At 34.1% G+C, this 20,503-nt stretch overlaps 2 protein-coding genes and 1 long non-coding RNA gene across 10 annotated transcripts; 1 reads left to right on the plus strand and 2 right to left on the minus strand.

The window, feature by feature from the left end:
* Window positions 1-1,575: 1,575 nt before the first annotated feature.
* Window positions 1,576-3,124, minus strand: LOC131647149 (uncharacterized). Of its 5 annotated transcripts, none has more exons than XR_009297749.1 (4): window positions 2,851-3,124; window positions 2,648-2,739; window positions 2,382-2,500; window positions 1,576-1,816 (listed from the first exon to the last, which is right to left on the minus strand). XR_009297749.1 is itself a non-coding variant. In XM_058917061.1 (3 exons), the coding sequence occupies exons 1-3, from the start codon at window positions 3,047-3,049 to the stop codon at window positions 2,485-2,487; spliced, it is 303 nt and encodes a 100-aa protein (XP_058773044.1). In that variant the 5' UTR covers window positions 3,050-3,124; the 3' UTR covers window positions 2,234-2,484. The 5 variants fall into 5 exon arrangements, 3 of the variants coding, with proteins under 3 accessions (XP_058773044.1, XP_058773046.1, XP_058773043.1); XR_009297750.1 differs by having other exon boundaries at window positions 1,581-1,748; XM_058917061.1 differs by lacking the exon at window positions 1,576-1,816 and having other exon boundaries at window positions 2,234-2,496.
* Window positions 3,125-9,336: 6,212 nt separating this feature from the next.
* LOC131652602 (glyoxylase I 4) lies at window positions 9,337-10,348 on the plus strand. Its single transcript, XM_058922509.1, has 4 exons — window positions 9,337-9,485; window positions 9,561-9,794; window positions 9,934-10,009; window positions 10,106-10,348. Exons 1-4 carry the CDS (start codon window positions 9,405-9,407, stop codon window positions 10,144-10,146), a joined length of 432 nt encoding a protein of 143 aa, XP_058778492.1. The 5' UTR covers window positions 9,337-9,404; the 3' UTR covers window positions 10,147-10,348.
* Window positions 10,349-10,967: 619 nt separating this feature from the next.
* On the minus strand, window positions 10,968-19,780 carry LOC131652603 (uncharacterized). 4 transcript variants are annotated; one of them, XR_009298743.1, is made up of 9 exons: window positions 18,971-19,780; window positions 18,113-18,150; window positions 17,430-17,560; window positions 16,279-16,362; window positions 14,685-14,779; window positions 14,154-14,600; window positions 13,070-13,154; window positions 12,341-12,472; window positions 10,968-11,343 (listed from the first exon to the last, which is right to left on the minus strand). It is a non-coding gene; the product is annotated as an uncharacterized LOC131652603 (long non-coding RNA). The 4 variants fall into 4 exon arrangements; XR_009298742.1 differs by having other exon boundaries at window positions 12,341-12,487; XR_009298741.1 differs by lacking the exon at window positions 12,341-12,472.
* Between the last annotated feature and the right edge of the window lie 723 nt (window positions 19,781-20,503).

A 20,503-nucleotide genomic window follows, 5' to 3' on the forward strand; every position in this document is an offset into this window, starting at 1 on the left:
ATATTTTAAATTAATGAACAAATAATTTGAGACAAATAAAAATTAAAAATATAACACCTATTGTGAGACGGAGGGAATAATATGTTAAATTATAAAAAAGATACCAAAATCAGAGGAAGGTCATGTTATTAGTTAATATGTTAAATTATAAAAAAGATACCAGGATTAGAGGGAGGTGGAAACTAAAAAAACTTAAAACTTAAATTAATAGACAAAAAAAAAAGTGTTATGGAGATGTCAAATTTTCTTTTTGATGTTGTTGTAAAGTATGAGTACTAAGAGTATATTTAAGTACAGAGCGATGTCAATGTCAAATGACCCAAGTTAGATCTTTAGGCTTCAATTTTTTTAAAAAAAAAACCTAAAAAGTAAAAATAACTAAATATATGATATGACAAATTATTATTATGCAATTGCTTAAATTAATTGGTTAAAATGAAGGGCTTAGATCATCCATGTTTTAGATTCTAACCTTGTAACGTGGCTTATTTTTTGAGTGAGAGAGAATATAGAAAACATTGTAAGAGAGCAAGAAAACAAACAAACGTGATGTGAGAGAGAATATAGAAAGCATTGTAAGAGAACAAAGAAAACGTACAAACGTGTTGTGAGAGAAAGAAGATGAAGAAGACCGTCGGAGAAGATAATTGAAGAAAGAAAACATCGTCGCAATGCAATAAATAATTAACCTATCTTTTACCAAATCAATAAAGTATGTCACATATCTAAAAATAGTACACATCAACGATTTTTGGACGAAAAATGGGTATGAGGGATTCAAATTGTTTAAAAATAAATAGAGAGGCTAGTTTCGTGAGTTAGCCAAAATAAGATGAGCAAAACTGTAATTTAGTTTTATCTTTTTAAGGCCTCGTAATAAAACGTGCTTTAGGCCCCGAAGAAACTCGTTAAACCTAATACAAAATAAAAGTAAAACATGAAGATAAATAATACAGTATTAAACTAAAATGAGTTACAAAGAGATTCATGTTAACTATACTTAATCTCATTACACAGAGAATTTAGTTATTCATACTAACGGTAGATTTATAAAGAGATGAATTTGAGATAAGATTGCATTCAAGATTGATGATTCAAACTCAAATTGTCTTTTATAAGTTTCTTTCTTCATGTCTTCCATGCACCTCATTTTTTTCTCTTTGAAGAATATCAATTCCATGACAAAGTTTTGTTTTGAATGAAATTATATAGCTTGTATAGAAAAGTGAAAATTTTCTAGACAAAATGGGTCTCACTTAGAAAATGAACACTTTTTAAAGATGAAGTATTTTCTAGTTCATCCTAATGTCATTAAATCCATCTTAATTTGTGAAGTGAAGAATCTTTTAGTCTAATAAGTTTTTTCTCTTGCAAATTTTTTTTTTAATTTTTAAGGCCGGTGCAAGTGTAAGTGTTTAAGTCTCATATTGATTATAAATGAATAGAATGTTGAATTTATAAGAGATAAGACCCATATACTTAATCCCTTAAGATTTTGGAGGGAGATGTGGTATCTCCCTCTCTTGTAGTCCTTGAACATTGGGTGCCTATTGTGCTCTCGAATTCCTCGGACTAAGTATGAATAGTTAAGTCTCACATCGCCTATGAAGGAGTGGAATGTTGCATTGATAATAGAGAGGATCTATATATCTGATACCTTAAGGTTTTTGTTGGAGATGTGGTGTCTCCCTCTTTTGTGGTCTTGGAGCATTGGACGCTCGTTGTTGCTCTCGACTTTTCTGAACTCCCTGACAAATGATATCAGAGTCATAGTCTAGCTTGGTAGGAGAGCGGGAGGTGGATCTATTGTTGAATCCTGTTATAGGGATGTGATGGAATTACACTTGTGGGAGAGAATGTTGGGTGTAAGTGTGTAGTTAAGTCTCACATTACTTATAAATGAATGAAATGTTGAATGTTGGGTGTAAGTGTGCACTTTCAGTGTAAATTAGTTTTATACCATTTTCCAATAAAATTATAGTATCAACCATGTTATATCAGTATTTTAAAATTAAAAGCATGATTTGGCGGAATACACGTCCGTGATTGGTTGACAATATAAAAATATATTTCATTATTAGTGAATATTTTTTTCATTATATATATATATATATATATATATATATATATATATATATATATATATATATATATATATATATATATATATATATATATATATATATATATATATATATATATATTCAATTTCTCTGCTCTAGGAAACTCAAAGGTATATTAAGTAGATCAAAGAGCTAGCCATACAAATAAAAGAAGGAATTTGTTTAAGAATTTGCTTTTCTCCTTTTTTTATAACTGAACAAGACTATAAAATAAGAGAGGAAGAGAACATCAGACTAAGGTAGACTAATGTATCTTACCAGAACAGCCTTAATGAAAGGTTAATTATTTTCTGACTAAGCTTCCTTCATAAATACATTAATTAACATGAGTGACGTAACAAGCAATCTTCATGGATAGCTATCAATTGTTCGGCTACCTTGTAATTAACATCACTATAAATCATTAGTAGAATTCAAAAAAATGTTAATTAAAATAATAACATAAAATATTAAGGAATAGTTTAAGTAGTTAAGTTAGAAATGGAACATGTGAGAGGAAATCTATCTAATGCATGTGTATATACCTGTTCAATGCTACCATCTTCTATCTCTGTATTGAATGTAAGCAACATAAATTCATGGAGTATATTTTCTAAATCTTCAACACAAATTGGTTCTGAAATTAATAAAAATAAAATTACAAATAGTAAAATAAATAAATATTGATTAATAAAAATTGAAATTGAAATTGAAAAACAAAAACATAAATATTAATCAATAACCTAACCATTGGATTTGGAGAGCCATGAGAATAAATTAGAAGCAAGTTCATGTGATTTGTGGATGGAATCACAACCACCCCATTGGTTCTTAATGGCCATTTGAAGAGCATACCAATGTGAGAGAAGCAAAATGATATTCTCTTGTAACCGAATCATGGAAAGTGATTTTATTTCTCTATGGTTATTCCTATTGATGGAATCCATGAAAACAACCTTTGTTTATGTCTCTCTCTGTGTCTCAGTGTGTGTTGTTTGGACAACACACAAAGAATGAGAGAGAAATGAGAGGTGGTGTGTATATATGCATGGATGTGGAGTGTGCCCGAAATGTTCGGAATTTTGACATGAATGAGTTGGAGGAGAAACAGTTGTTAGAAATGTATTGATTGTGCCTTTTATTAACTATATATAGTGTATGTTTGTCAAAGCCTAAAAAGTCATTAATCCTATTATTATATACTTAACTATATCCTCTTAACTATACTCCCTCCAAAGTCATTAATCCTATATTATATACTTAACTATATTTCCTATATATTTTTACACAACTTATTTACAACTTATTTGTTCTTACACTTGTCCTTTTACAACTCAATTTATTTTAAACATTTTCTTTTATAAACAAAATTAGATTTAAAAATGATTAATCAGATTAACATATTTTTTATCCTCAAGTCTATGAACACAAGTTGTATAACTTGTTTGTTCTTACATTTGTCTTTCTTTAAAAATTAGTATTTGATCGATTTGAGTTTCACCCTTTTATTGGATTAAAAATGGACTAAATGAAGGAACATCTTTTTTATCCTCGAGTGTTCGAACACAAGTTGCATAACTTATTTGTTCTTACACTTGTCTTCCTTTAAAGATTACAACCCGATTCGTTTTAAGTCTTTTCATTTATAAACAAAATTGAATTAAAAGAGGATTAATTAGATGAACATGTTTTTTCTCCTCGAATGTTTGGACACAAATTGTATAACTTATTTGCTCTTACATTGTCTTCCTTTAAAAAATTACATTTTTTTCGTTTTAAGGCTTTTATTTTCATAAACAAAATTGGATTAAAAAGGGACTAATTGGATGAACATCCCTTTTATCCTCAAGCTTTCAGACACAAGTTGCACAACTTATTTGTTCTCACATTTGTCTTCCTTCTAAAAAAATAACTTGTACCAACCAACAAACAAAGCTTTTCTAATTTAACGGGATCAAATTCTTTTATTTAAAATCAACCAACACACAAATGTTTTCTACTAAGAATCACGTAGCTTTGAATTTTTCATTGCACTAGAAGATACGTAAGAGGAAAAGCCATATCTTTCAAGCCAAATAATAAATACTTTTTTTTTCTTTTGCTTGTAAATATATTATATTTCATGTTTGATGATTCGGAGAAAATCAATATAGAGGTTAACAACATCTTTTCTTAAATGAATGTCGTAGGGTGTTAATACCTTCCTTGCGCATAATCAATTCCCGAATCTAAAATTTGGTTTCAAAAAGCATTTTGTAAATGGGGTTTTATCAATATTTTCCCTATTTAAATAAAATTTGATGGCGACTTCATTGTTTTCGAGCATGTCTCGAATATTTTTTGCTCTCCGACAATTGGAAATAATGGAAACAAGAACAATGGTGGTGGTATATGTTGTACCACAATAGTCCAAGACAACTAGCTCATATAGCTAGATCGCAAAGGAATACCCGCCAAGCTAAGATAGAAATAGGATTATTGTGAATTCTTTATGCTAACTTTTTTGCAGGATTAGATCATGAAGATTCATATACACAACTCACAAAAAAATTACAAGCTATTTGACGCACTCGGAGCTCCATGAGTCAAAGAAGAGGCAATATTCATGAGGCTATTCCCACACTCATTTATTGACAAAGCCAAGAAATGGTACTTTGATCAACACAATTGATGATCAGCTGGAATACACTGGAGAAGTAGTTCCTTAAAAGGTTATTTCCTTATAACAGTTTCATGGAAGCTAAAACAACAATTGTTGTATTCTTCATATGTGCAAAAAAAAATTATATGAAGTTTAGTAGAGATACAAATTCATGCTAAGGAGATGACCAAACCTCGGTTTCGATGATCTCACCCAAATACATATCTTCATAAATGGATTATAACAATAATCGAAGTTGTTGCTAGATGCTACTGTTGGGGGTTCTCCAATAGCAAAAGCCTAGAGGATGCAATTTCAATAATTGAATGAATGATACTCAATAATCATCAAGGTAAGTATAATAGGAACCTTGCCATAAGAAAAACAAGAATCATAAAGTTAAACACTAATGATGCAATGTTAGCAACAACAAAAAGTTGTTGACACAAACATGAAATGAGTTGACAATATAGTTGTCAAAGCTCCCGCAACAATTGAAAGAAATACACTAGACACCCAACTAAAGGTAGACCGTATTCTATGAGCTATGTAGAGGAGATCAACCTACTAGATTTTGCCCTCCAATTGATGAAATCAACTATTTTGGCAACCAACAATTTCACGAGGCTTCTAAATGAACAACAATTTCAATCAATGATGGAGATAATAAGCAAGTCCTTCAAATAGACAACTGTATCAACACCAAATTTTGTCAAATTTCTTTACCCACCTCCCTATGGGTGGTCACCTCCTGCGAAAAACCAAAACTACCCCTGCTTCGGAAGTTCATTTCCGAAAGCGTGTTTTTTTAAAAAAATTGACTTACTTCGGAAGTTCATTTCCGAAACAATTATTTCGGAAGTTCACTTCCGAAATACTGCGATTTCTGCAGATTTATCAAAACACTCCCCCTCCCCCAATCATTTACCCTAAATCAAAACAAAAAGTGGCAGAGGCGAAAATTTGTGCAAACGGAATTCCAAATCTGCATCAAGGCTCCAATCACACTGCTAAACAACATTCAAAAGCCCTCAATCCTAACACTTTGTAAGTTTTGAAATTTTTAGATCTATTATTCAAATGCATGTTATTTAGGGTTTTAATTACATAAATGATATATGGCTAGGTTGTTAGTAGTATTTAGGTTGTTTAGAAGCATTTTGATTTGGTTTGAAGGTTGATTTAGGGGTCTGGCATGGAAGTTGCAGAAAATTGCATCGCAGGGGTGTTTCGGAAGTTCATTTCCGAAAACACCTCCATCCCAGTTTTCGGAAATGAACTTCCGAAATATATCAGAAGTTCAAATTTTTTTGTTTTTTATTTTGTCTCGCATATTAATCGATTTCAACTGTTTACAGGAACATGTCAGACAACCAACAAGCACGCAGGACTGCGTCTTCTAAAGAGGGCGCTAAGGGAAGAAAGAGTTCTTCAAAGAAGGAGGTGAAAGAGGTGAAAGAGGTGAAGGAGGTGAAGGAGGTGAAGGAGAAGAAGAAGCTTTTGACTGGTTCTGCTTCTCGTCCCCTGGGAGTCCATGGCTCGGACGCGCAGGCTCAGCCTTCAGGCGTGATCAACGCTGATGGTTCTGATAATGAGTGGGATGAAGATTGGTATAATTATCTTCATTCGGAGGAGTTCGCTCGTCGAGAAGAATAACGTGTTTTTATTTTGTTTGATGTGTATTTTGTAACGCTCGTCGGGCAGAATAACATGTTTTTGTTTTGTTTGACGTGTCTTGTTTTGTTCTGATTTCGGATTGTATCGAATAATGTTTTTGTATTGGATTTATCATCTTAGTTTTTGGAAGTGGTAACCGGGGCTGGATCATATGACGGAGGAGGTGGATGTCCGGAGGAAGAAGAACCGGAGGTACGTCCACCGCGACACAAAGGAGCCAATCAATGTAAGCTATAGTTTATCATTATCATCTGGGGACGTCATTTCTAAAAAATCAAGATTAAAAATAATAAGATTTTTTTCCCAATTTTTTGTAATGACGTCCCCTGATGATAATGATAAACTATAGCTTACATTGATTGGCTCCTTTGTGTCGCGGTGGACGTACCTCCGGTTCTTCTTCCTCCGGACATCCACCTCCTCCGTCATATGTTCCGGCCCGGGTTACCACTTCCAAAAACTAAGATGGTAATATTATCGTTGTAATCTTCACCCGATTAAATAAAGCGAATTGAAACTTTAATTTTCGTTGGAAGTCTTTTTTTCTCCCCACCACTCTCTCATCCCCACCTACCCGTGTTCAACAATATGTAACTTAAATTTTATGTAATATTATCGTTGTAATCTTCACCCGATTAAATAAAGTGAATTGTTGTTGTTTTTCATTTTATTCTGTCCAGACCTATTTTCGGAAGTGCATTTCCGAATTCTCCAAGGGGGGTGCGTCCGGAGATGAACTTCCGAAACACCACATTTTCTGAAAATGTCACTTTATTTCGGAGATGCATCTCCGAAACCAATATTTTATATTAAAAAAAACACGTTTTCGGAAGTTCATTTCCGAAAACACCTTTTTCAAGAAAAAAAGTACAGTTTCGGAAATGAACTTCCGAAACAAGGGGTATTGTGGTAAATTCACTGGAGGTGGCCAAGAAGGTTGGGAGGTGGGTGAAGAAATTTTCAAATTTTATCACCTCCGGAAAAAGAAAAAAAAAACAACAAAGGAGAGTTTAATGTCAATGCACAAACAAAGACCAAAAGAAAATTTCCATTCAGTTTTTACTAACAAATATGAAAAAGTTATTGCTTCTAAAGATCAAGAAGCAGAAGAACTCGAGGAAACGAAGCCGGAGAAAAGTTTCGTGGAAATCTAACAAACTCCACCACCAAAGAAAGCATATTCTGATGTAGTTGTATTGCCTATTTCTATAAGTGATACAAAAGTTGGAAATGTACTCATAGACTTGGGTGCAAGTGTAAACCTAATATCACTGATGGTAGTGCAAAATATCAGTGACCTCCAAATAGAATCAACCATGACAACATTACTAATAACTAACAAAACATCCAGGAAGTTAGTGGGAATAGTTAAAGATGTTATGATCAAAATTGACAAATTCTTATTTCCTATAGATTTTATAGTGTTGGACTTCGAAGAAGGTATGAAGATATATCTTGTCTTATGAAGACCCTTCATGAATACTGCAAGGATATTTGTAACACCCTAAATCAAAAACTCTTTATTTATAAAAATGTGCGGATAAATTTCTCAAACCATGTTCATTTTATGTTATAACATTTTTGTTCCATTTACGTTACTCATTTTGTGTTGGTTTATTTTAGATTGTAGGATTTAAACATATATGTGATGCGAGCTTGACTTTTACAATCTAAACAAATGAAAAATTCCTAAAACAATTTTGTTTTAAAATTAAAACAGTTTGTGTAGTTTCAAATATAGATGTCCCGTGTGAATCTCTTGTTGATGTTCATGTTGTTGATGTAAAAGTTGACATTATACCTTAAGGCATCATTATGAAAATTGGCATCGTACCTCCTGATGTGTATAATATTGATTTCCACCTGAAGTTAGAAGAATTGCTTCAAAAAATAGTTGTTGACACGGGTTAGAGGTGAAGGAGCAAAGTTGGGATTCACAATTATTATTTTAAAGATAGAAATCTAATTCTTTTGTTGAAATGTGAAATAAAGGGTACGTCTAAACACTACAAAAACAAGATGAAACGTAAGTATACAACATTCTTAAAATGTGAATGTCCATTTCAAACAAGGGATTATTTTTGTAGCATTAGTGGATGGAGTATTAGCAATCTGCAATGTGAAACACAATTATAAGATGAAATATTCTTTGAAGAATATATATATATATATATATATATATATATATATATATATATATATATATATATATATATATATATGGGGACGACTCAAGTGAGAACACTTGGTTATTATAAGAAATGAGAACAATGAATCACGACCATTAGATTTGATTTTAATGGACTAGATTGGTTTCTCTTTCCATGATCCTTAATATTTATTTTAAATCAACCCAGAAAGAGAAACCAATCCAGTCCATTAAAATCAAATCTAATGGTCGTGATTCATTGTTCTCATTTCTTATAATAACCAAGTGTTTTCACTTGAGTCGTCCCCTATATATATATATATAAAATAAATGGTGGAGATTTTGTGTCATTATTTTTTTCTCTCTCCTACATCATTTATTTTAATAATTGAGGAAAGAGAAAAAAATAATGACACAAAATCTCTACCATTTATTTTAAAATTCAATGGTTCAGATCCATTCTCATATTCTCACATAAAAATGTCATTCTCATATGATACGTCCTATATATATATATATATATATATATATATATATATATATATATATATATATATATATATATATATATATATATATATATATATATATATATATATAAAAGTAAAAACAGAGTAAACTGAATATTTATTCTCAAAATATTCACATTAATTACAAACTGAGTTATAAGATGGACCACCTTTATAAATGGGACAAATATTTAAAATTTTAATAATTATTAATAATATTTTTTAAACATAAAAATTCATAACTCTCTTCATTTTCATAGATAAATAGTGAGTTTGAATAGAAGACACATTTGCAATTAGAAATCTGTAGAAGGGTGAATCGAAAAATGACAGGAGAAGGAGTGAGTCTGAATCACATATCTCGAGAATCCACCGACATTAACCGCCTCGCCAAATTCTACCAAGAGGTTTGTATGTTTCTCTTCAATTCTCAATCAAAAGTATACAAACTTAGATTATGTGTTTTGAATTTTTATGGTCAGATTTTTGGATTCGAGGAAGTAGAAAGTCCCAAGTTTGCAGAGTTTAAGGTTGTATGGCTACGTCTTCCATCATCTTCACTTTATCTTCATCTCATCGAGCGTAATCCATCTAACAATCTTCCTGAGGGTCCGTGGAGTGCCGCTTCTCCCGTTAAAGACCCTTCCCATCTTCCTAGAGGCCATCATCTCTGCTTCTCTGTCCCCAATTTGCAATCCTTTATCCACACTCTCAAGGTTTCTCTTTTCTTTATTTATTTGTGTTATTCACAATGAACTTTGTGTATTGGAAATTGAGCAGTTTGTGATAAAATAATGTGAAATTTTTGTAAACTGAGTGGAAGCATGCATGTGTTTGTTTGTTTGTTTGATGCAGGACAAGGGTATTGAGACTTTTGAGAAATCTCTGCCTGATGGCAAAATCAAACAAGTGTTCTTCTTTGACCCTGATGGTATGACTAAGTAACAATTGTCTTATATTACTAAACTTTGCCATTGTTATTATTGTCTGTGAACGACTTGGTTAAACTAATAGGAAGTATTTGCAGGTAATGGCTTGGAGGTTGCAAGCAAGGAAGACTCCTCCTAGTTACTTCGATGTGCATCTGTTATGATATTGTAACTGTAGTCTATAATAGTAGTATTAATAATGATGCATCTGTTATTGGTAGCATTTAAGGACACACCAAACATATGTTGCTTAAAGATGCACTTGTATTGTAATGCACCTTTTTTAGTTTTGTTTTTCTTTTGCCACCAGTTATTCATAAAATAAAGCTAGATTTTGATAAGATATTGTTACTTGCTTGTAATTTATTGTCTTGTGTTAGGCTATGTTTAATCCAAAAGAAATTTAAACAAGAGACATGGAAGAGGAATCCATTCTACTCATCTGTCTTTCCCTTTTACCTCAGTTGAAAGCCTTTCTCTATTTTGTGAGCCTTATAAAATCCATCTCACAGCCAATGAGAATGAGTTCTTACAAATGTGGAGTTAATGAAAGATCACATTGATTTTATGATGCATCTCAGAAACCTGAGAACTCGAGTGCATGACAAAACACTGGTGTTGGATCCTTACAATGAAAGAGCACATTAATGATAGTGTAGTAAGGGTCATGCAAGTATAGGATATGATATGAAAGATTCGCCCTTTAGAGATATTGTTGAATTCAAATGTGTGAGTGACTCATCTTGCATCAATTATAAATAGACAAAATGTCATATTTCAATAAGTTATAGAGGCATTGCATATTATAAGATACAAACATAATAACATTCTTGTTAAAAATAAATAAATCATGGAAATATTCTTCATGGAATATTCCCTCATATTACTTATAAAAGAAACATTTTACAACCACGCTAAGTATATATGGGCAATGGAAGTGAATGAGAATATAAATTTCGGTTTTTCTGATCAACTAGGTAACAATGAAATTCATTACTCAACATATATAAAGAAACAGCAATTTCTGGCAAACAATTTCTACTTATTTACAATTTACAACAAAAGAAATTTGGGGACCAGGTTTCTGACTCTGATCAACCTCCCAAGACAGCTTGCACTAAATAATGGACTTGATTGTAGAGAATCTCGAATTTAAGAGCAAACACTAGAACTTAGTTATTGTTATTTGGCTTGATGATTCTTCTAAATAATGGACTTGATTTGATGCGTAGTCAATGAGACAAGAGAATAATGTACCCTATCGCTTCGACAGATCGATTTCCTATTTGTTTAGCTTCTTTACACATTGGGATATCGTGTTTTACTTCATTAACACCTGAAAAGTAAGAGATGGGATGAAAAACGAGTTAAACAAAATTCAACAAAGTAATAAATACAAGAAATCTATAGTGGTGTTGTTAGAGGTGAGTGATTCTGATAACATTCATTCATCAAAAGCCTCCTCCTTTCTCTGTGTATTTGGCAAGAAATGGCTGAAAAATAATGCTGGAAACTCAAGGGGAGAACAGGGACGTTAACGAGAAATAAGTAAGCAAGCGGGTCGTTGAAAATAGTGGTTTGCTAAAATTCTGCCATGCCTATGGTGGTTCTATTGGAACACTAACGATAGGAGTTTGCTCAAATTCTGCTGTGTAGTAGTTCTCTTGTGCCACTAGTTACAGCTTTTATTTGACTGACACTGGACTGAAAACGTTGAAATGTAGTGATTTTTACAGCCCTTACGGGTTCGGGAGGAACACAAGGCTCAGATTGAGGTGTTTTGCCAATGTGAAGGAGGAGTGTGAGCATGGCTGCGACTACGTGTGTCTATGGAAGGACCCACAGACAGAGTCACCTCGCCAGCACATGGTTCTTATCTTCACACTTGATGTCTATATCAGTTGCATGAAATATCATCACAGCCTTGTTATATCCCAAAGAAGAAGAAAGATAGAAGATCATTGTTGAGTGTGAAGAGATAAGAGAAAGATTGTTGTCATTGTTGTTGTGTGTAGAAAGAGAGGACATAAGTTTGAATGGTCTTCGGCAATGAGAGCAACTCAGAGACAGCCATAGTCATCTCTGAGAGCAGTAAAGTCTCACAAATCAATGAGTAGATGTAAATGGTGAGGCTCAGAAAGAGAGAGATGGCTGACTGCATCAATATGATAGAAACGCCTCGCCAGAACCATCCATCTATCATCACTGTCTCAGACTCTCAGTCAATTCTATATCCAACAAACCAGAAGAAAGAGTTCAACCAGGCAAACCTTTCCTAATCTGTGTTAGTTCTCAACCAAATAATGCTGCAACACTTAGTAATAAACACTTACAAAGTTTTCAGTTGACATAGAATCCATCTCTTTGCCATGGAATGAATATGTTAATCAATTTGTTGTACCTTTAGGCACTTCCCGAGTTGATTACGAATCATTCTCTTTCTTTGCTATGGATCTTTGGAAAGACTACGATCAAAAATACTGGAATAGAAATCAGTTATATGCAAAAGCTAGGCAAAGAAGGAACATGTTTATCCATGATGGTGTGCATTAGTATTCTGAATAGAACACGTTTTGCAGATTACTCTTTGGCCTAACAGTAATGAGCAACGGCCTTGGAAAGTTGTTACTTGTTATTGTTGTGGCAGTAAAACCAGAAAGAATCCAAGTTGTGACACTTGCATCTCTAGCAACTTGGTTGGCTAAATTGCTCACGATTTACAAGTGTCAACATATGTGACCGGATACTAGTTTTCCATTTAAAAAAAGTCACAAGTAATTACTTTTAACCTTTAATCTGTTCGGTGTTTTCTAAATCGAGTATTAAGTTCAATGTGTGCTATATCTAGTTTGAGGAGTAAAGTATAGCTGAGAAGAGCAGAAATTTGGAGTTAAGTACTATAGCTCTGAAGAGCAAAAATCTGACCGCACTTTAAGACTAATGCGAAATGCACGACTACTTTTGCAAGAGTTTGAGCGTCTACAGCATTGAGAATTGAATATGAAAATCTGCATGGCAATGAAATTGGTTTGGTGAATGAAATGAGAGAAAAAGAAATGTACCTCATTTACATTTCTTGAACAGAATCAATATCCTATTTGTTTAGCATCCTGAGATATTGGCATCTTGTGTTTTTTATTGTATCACCTGAAAAGAAAGAGATGAGGTGAAAAACAAGCGAAAGTTATACAGAATCTATCCTTGAAGAGACTTTTGTATCTGAATATTATTGATTCACACTAAAACCAGACAAATTCAATCCCTAATCTATTTCAGTCTCTCAATCCTGCACTCAAACAAAACAAAACAAAAAAACATTATGAAGAATTGGCACAAAAGTATTACAGAATTAAAAAACTTAAGTGGCAGATTGAGAACTCGGGTGAATAGTTAATGCTAGACTAGAAACCCAAAAAATAAAAGGGGAAAGTATCTAAGAGAAATAACATAAAAACAATGTGAGGAAAGAATAAGAGGTGTAGAAAACATGCATAGCAGAGGGACAAGTAAAGGTGTAGGGGTGTTGAAGAATAGGAGACTCAGATAGAGGTGCATTGTCAGAAAAGAGGGTAAAGAGGATCATGGCTGCGACTGTGAGCGTCCTTCACTTTGTAATAAATGGAGTCACCTCGCCATGACACGGCTCTTTTGTTCTTCACCCACAATGTCTGATCTGATTATCCATACTTTCATGAAACATCATCACTGCCTCCTTAGAGAAGAAGAGAGAGAAAGGGAAAGTGAGCCAGGTTTTGTTGTTGTTGTGTGATGTATTAGGAAAGATCTCAAGAATAACAATTTAGATAGAAATACGGTCTTTGATAGAACATTATGGCATAATTTGATCCATGTAGCCTATCCGCCTAAGTGAGATAAGGCTTGGTCATTGCTGTTGTAGAGAGAAGTGAAATAAAAATGAATATTGGCAATGAGAGAAACCTAAAGCCTCGCAAACAAACACAAACTTCCAATGCAACTAAAAAGGCTCAGAAAAAGAGATGGATAGTGGTGGCTGCGTCAAAAACACCTCGCCACACAACCATCCTTCCGTCATCACTGCCTCATTCGATTCAATAAGACCCAACAAACAAGAAGCAGCTGTATTCAACTGAGTGCAATGCAATGAAAATTTTCTTCAATACTTACCGTCTGCTAAAGCATTCCCGTTTCACATGTTTCCTTTCTTTCTCTATATTCCGCCTCTTCTTTCGCAATTGGCTATCTAGCTTTCCTCAAATCGACATTTCATTTCACCCTAATTACCTGTCCTCAACAACACCTCTACATTTTGGGCTATTCACAATCTTTTCCCTTTTCGTCATAACAATTTCTTCGGCCTTTTTGTTTACCTTCAATAAATCATTTCCCCCTCCTTTCTTTTATATATTTTTTGTTTTTTAATTACTGAAATGAAATTCCCTTAGAAGGAGGACCTGGTCTTAATTTAGAGCCTCTTGGTCTGGTGTGTAGTCATAATTTAGAGCCTCTTGGTCTGGTGTGTAGTCTTAATTTAGAGCCCTTTTCTTCAACACAATCAACTTCATATTTTTTAGCTTTGTTATATATTGAAATCTTGTACTTTGTTTGTAACACCTGAAAAATAAGAGATGAAGTTAAAAAAATGGGATGTAATTTGTATTGGTTAAACTGTTAAAGGTGGGTGATTATGAGAACAACATTCATTCTTCAAGAGCCTTTTCTCTGTCCATATTCATCACTGGTTCACACGGAAACCAGACAGACTCTCGCCATAATCTATCTCAGCCTCACTCCTGACTCAAACAAAACAGGAAAAACATTGTCAAGAAATGACAAAAATATTAGAATTATTAAAAAGCAAAGATATGAATGGAAGTGCCAAATGGAGAATTTTGGAGGACTAAGGCAGAAAACTCCAATAAAAGGGGGACAAGTACCAAAAAGAAAAAAACAAGTAAGCAAAGGAAACAATATTAGGTGTTAGAATAAATGCATAGGGGTGAGATGAATGAAACCATTTTGCCAATCAGGGATAATGGAAAATAGCAGTTTAATCAAATTCTGTTAGTTGTACAATTTGACAACATATTGCAGTTTGCAAACAATAGCAGTTGGCTCAAATTCTGCTGTGTTGTAGTGATATAGCCCCACTTTAGCCGCTATTTGAGAATACTGGACTGCACATTGAAAACAAATTTACTTATTTTCTAGATAGAAAAATTGAGCTACAATAAGGGGAAAAGCCGAAGAGAGGGGGTTTTGAAGAATACAAGGCTCAGATTAGGTGGTTCATCAGATAAGAGAGCGGAGAGGAGGAGGACGAGCATGGCTGCAACTACAGGCACCTAAGGAAGGACCCACAGACACAGAGTCGCCTTTCCAGTACACGTCTTTTTCTTCGCTCACAATGTCTGAATCAGTTGCGTGAAATATCATCACTGCCTTGTTATATTCCAAAAGAGAAGAAGAAAGATTGAAGATCATGAAGGGTTTGTGTGTTTGGTTGTTGTGTGTAGAGAGGGGACAGAAGTATGAATAATCATTGGCAATGAAAGCATCTCAGAGACCAAAAAAGTGATCACCAAGAGCAGCAAAGCCTCACAAGTTAACAAGTAGTTGCCAATGGAGAGGCTCAGAAAGAGAGATGGCTGACTGCGTCAACAATCAACATGATAGAAACGCCTCGCCAGAGCCATCCATCATCACTGCCTCATTCAAACCAACACCCAACAAACAAGAAGAAACAGTTCAACAAACAACCTTTTCCCATCATCACCTTGTATTAAAGATTTTTACAAAGTTTTCAGTTGATTTAGGACCTATCTCCTTGCCATGGGTATTAAGATGATAATCAATTTGTCATGGATCTTCTGAAAGATCAAACCCAAAAGTAATGGAAAAGAAAACAGGTATTGCAAAAAATTAGGTCAAGAAGGAACAACATAATCCAATATGGTATGCAGCAGTGTGCTGAATAGAGCACTTTTTGCGTATTACACGCCTAAAAGTGAAAAAAGATAAACTAGGGATAACTTGAACATTCTTAGTTGCCGGAACAATATTTATTCTGAACCTGCAGCAATGACAGACCAAGTTTTATATTTAGAATTAGTAGTAGGAGAGTGTATAAAAGAGTTGCGTGACTCAATTTTCACCAGTCAGCTTCAGAGAAAGTTAAATAAATTTCAACAGTCAGCTTCAGTGAAAAGTTAAATAAATCTAACAAAAGTTACTTGGCTTGACAGTAATTAACTCGGTATGGTGAAAAAAGATGAGACAAAAAGAGGTGTACCCCATTTACATTTCTTGAAGAGAAACAATATCCTATTTGTTTACCATCTTTATATATTGGCATCTTGGTTTTTCAATGCACCACCTGAAAAAGAAAGAGATAAGGTCAAATAATCAGAGTGAGAGAGGGAGAGAGAGAGAGTGTGTTATACAGAACTCATCCTTCAAGAACCTTTTGTCTGCATATCATTGATTTACACAGACATTCTCAAACCCTAATCTATCTCACTCTCATTCCGGACTTAGAAATAAAACGAAAAAACATTATGAAGAATTGGCCCAAAATTATTACAGAGTTAAAAAAGCACAAAGGGGCAGATTGAGAATTGGGGAAAAGTTAATGCTGGAATTGAAACTTAAAAACTAGGTGTGGGAAGTGCCATAAAAGAAAGAAGAAGAGAAACGAAAGTAAAAGTAAGAGTAAGAAGCATAAATAACATGCAATTGCATAGGGACGGGTAAATAAGGGTTTGAAAAAAAGAGGCTCAGTTGGAGATGTACTGTCAGAAAAGGGTGAAGATCCATGGCTGCGACTGCAAGCGTCTGTCACCCACTGAGAGACGGAGTCGCCTCGCCATGAGACATCTCTTTTGTTCTTCACTCAGTGTCTGATCTGAAACACGCCGTTGCATGAAACATCATCATTGCCTCTTATATCCAAAAGAAGAAGAAGAAAAGCATAAGAGAAGGTTGAGTTGAATTTGAAGATGATGAAGAAGCCAAGGAAGCAGAGAGAGAGAGAGAGTGAGAGAGAGTGAGAGAATGAGAAACAAGTTATGTTGTTGTTGTTGTTGTTCACAGTGTGAGAGTGAGGAGATGTAGGAGTGATCATTGGCAATGAGAGAAACTCAGAAACAGACAGTTATCTGAGACCATCATAGCCTCACAAAATAATGCATAATTGCAAAGGGAGGCTCAGAAAGGAGAGATAGCTGGCTGCATCAACATGATAGAAACGCCTCGCCAGAACCATCCATCATCACTGCCTCATTCAATTCAATACCCAACAAACAGGAAGAAACAGTTCTTGACCATGAAAACTATAGCAAAACAAGGCTGCAACACCTTATGTTAAAGAATGACAAAGTTTTAACTTGATTATGAATATATCTCTTTGCCATGGATATAGATATGTTAATCAATTTGATGTACCTTTAGGCTCTTCTCATTTTGAAGATTGATAAAAACCTATTTAGGTAAGTTGGCAACTCCAAAGTTGAATCTGAAGTGGATCTTTTGAAAGAATATAATCATCCATGATGATATCCAGTGGTATCCTGATTCTGAAAAGAACACTTTTAGCAGAATACATAAATAAAAGCAATACAAGATAAACTAGAGATAACTTGTACATTCTTTGTTGTCGGAACCATATTTACTCAGAATATGCAGCAATGACAGACTAACTTAACATATAAATACATCTAGCAGAAATTAAATGGATTCACAGTAATGAGCAAAAGCCTTGGGAAGCATATGTTGTAAATTGTAATTGACAGTATAACCAGATTGAATCCATGTTGATACACTTGTATCTTCACTAACTTTGTTGACCAATTTGTTCACAATTTACAAGCATCAATATATATTTGGCAAGATACTATAGAAATCATATGTTACCAATTTCAAGCTGTTTGATATTATTTTCCAAATGTTAGTAGTTCAAGGAGTGGTATTTGTAGTTAGAGCAAAAATTTGGTCACACTTTGAATTTAAAACTAAAGTGCAATGATACTTTGGCAAAAGTTTGATAGCCTACAACATGAAATTTAATATGAAATCTACATGGAAATGAACATAGTGTGGTAAATGACATGAGAGGAAAATAAACGTACCCTATTTGTTTAGCATCTTGTGGTTTGGTTAGTATCACCTGAAAAGAGACGAGATGATAAACAAGAGAGAAAATTATACAGAATTCATAGACAGATTTAAACACTAATCTATCTCAGTCTCTCATTCCAGACTTAAACAAAACAGAAACAACATTATGAAGAAATGGCACGAAATTGTTATAGAAGTATTTAAAAAGCCTAAATAGAAGTGAGGGAATAGTTAATGCTAGAAACTATCAACAAGGAAACGTGAGAGTGTGGGGATGTTGAAGAAAAATAGGAGGCTCAGATAGAAATAGATTAGTATTTTCAGAGAAAAGAGCATGGCTGCGACTGCAAGTCGGAGTCGCCTCGCCATGAGAGGTCTCTTTTGTTCATCGATGACAATGTCCACTCTGATTATCCACACATCATCACTGCCTCGTTATATCCAAAAGGAAGAAGAAAGAAAGAAAGTAATGTGATGATGATGATGATGAAAATGAAGCATAGAGAAATAGAAAGAGAGTGAGGTTATGTTGGGGATGGTGGTGATGGTGAGTGTACTAGAGACCTACATACTGATCATTAGCAATGTGAGTGACAAACTCATCAAAGCCTCACAAAATCGCAATTCAATCGGACATAAAAACGGCTCAGAAAGAGAGAAAAGTGGTGGCTGCATCAAAAACGCCTCGCCACACAACCCTCCATCATCACGGCCATAGTGTTCAATCAAGTACATGCAAAGCAATTTAAATATTCTTCAATAGTCAGCTCAAATGGTATCCAAGTTTTAAAAGCGATGGAAAGAAAAACTGGTATAGCCAAAAGCTAGGTCAAGAAGCAGCAACATATTTCACATGGAAATGAACTTACCCTGTTTACATTTTATGAACAGAATCAATATCCTATTTCTTCAGCATGTTATGTTTAGGTTGGTAGCACCTGAAAAGAAAGAGACGAAGTGAAACATGAGAGAGACTCAAACCCTAATCTATCACAGTCTCTCAATCCGAATACAGAAACATAGCAGAAAAGTTAATGCTAGTAGAAACTAAAATAATAACTAAGGAAATGAAATAGCGAGAGTGTGGGGGTGTTATAGAAAAATAGGAGGCTCAGATAGAAATAGATTTGTATTTTCAGAGAAGAGAGTGAAGAAGAGCATGGCTGCGACTGCGGTCGCCTCGCCATGAGAGGTCTCTTTTGTTCTTCACTAACAATGTCCGATCTGATTATCCATGCATCATCATCACGGCCTCCGAAAAGAAGAAGAGAGAAAGAAGGTTATGAACATGATTATTGATGATGATTATGAAGTAGATAGAGAGAGAAAGAGAAAGAGAGGTTATGTTGTTATTGTTGTTGGTGGTGGTGGTGGTGATGGTGTGTGTAGTAGAGAGTGTATCTCTCACACATTGAGTATGGATCATTGGAAATGAGAGTGAAAAACTCGTCAAAACCTCACTCGAAAAGTTGAAATGCAAAAATGGCATCAAAAAAGGCTCAGAGAGAAAGACAAGTAGTGGCTGCGTCATGAACGCCTCGCCATAACCATCCTTCATCATCATCACCGCCTCAACAAATTATAATAAGAAGCAGTGTTTAACCAACTACAAGCAAAGCAATGCAGTGCAAATCTTCTGCAATACTCACCCCCAAACTTTACATTTCATTTCACGCCTAACTCTACATCTTGGGCTATTTATTTACCATCATTGCCCTTTTCGTCCTAATAATTTCTTGTCCTTTTTGTTTTCTTTCCATAAACCATTTTTCACATTTCTATTATTTTCTTCTACTACTTTTTATGATTTTTATTAATAAGAATTTTCAATTGTCAAATATATTTATTTTAATAAATCCAAGAAAAATGTGCCAAAATATATTACTACTAATATACTTTGATAGAAAATGAAAATTTCTACCCCACCTCATATCATTAGACGCACCACCGAATTGACAAATTTGTTCCCGTGCTTCCGTAGATGGATCTCCGGAAGCACCCTTTTTTGTTTAAGTTTACTCTGTTCCGTAGATGCACCTACGGAAGCATTCCGTGGATCCATCTACGGAAGCATTCTGTGGATCCATCTACGGAGGAGTTTGATGTTATTCTTCGCGTCAGACCATTCCCCTCCCCATTCTTCAGTTTTCTCTTCTTCAAACACAAATTCTCTCTCAACCCCAAAAAACAAACATCTCCTACAATGCATTTATTTCGCTCGAGTTCGACCGACATAATCAATATCAACTTCCAACGCATTCCATCAACTTCAAATATCTATTTAATCGGAAAGTTTTCAATATTTCGAGTTATTTTAGAGTAGTTGTGAAATCGAATTAGAATTCGATATTTAGGTGTATAATTGATTGGATAGGTTTAGAAATAGTGTTTATAGACAATGT

This window comes from Vicia villosa, linkage group LG2, assembly GCF_029867415.1.
Source record: "Vicia villosa cultivar HV-30 ecotype Madison, WI linkage group LG2, Vvil1.0, whole genome shotgun sequence".
NCBI lineage: Eukaryota > Viridiplantae > Streptophyta > Magnoliopsida > Fabales > Fabaceae > Vicia > Vicia villosa.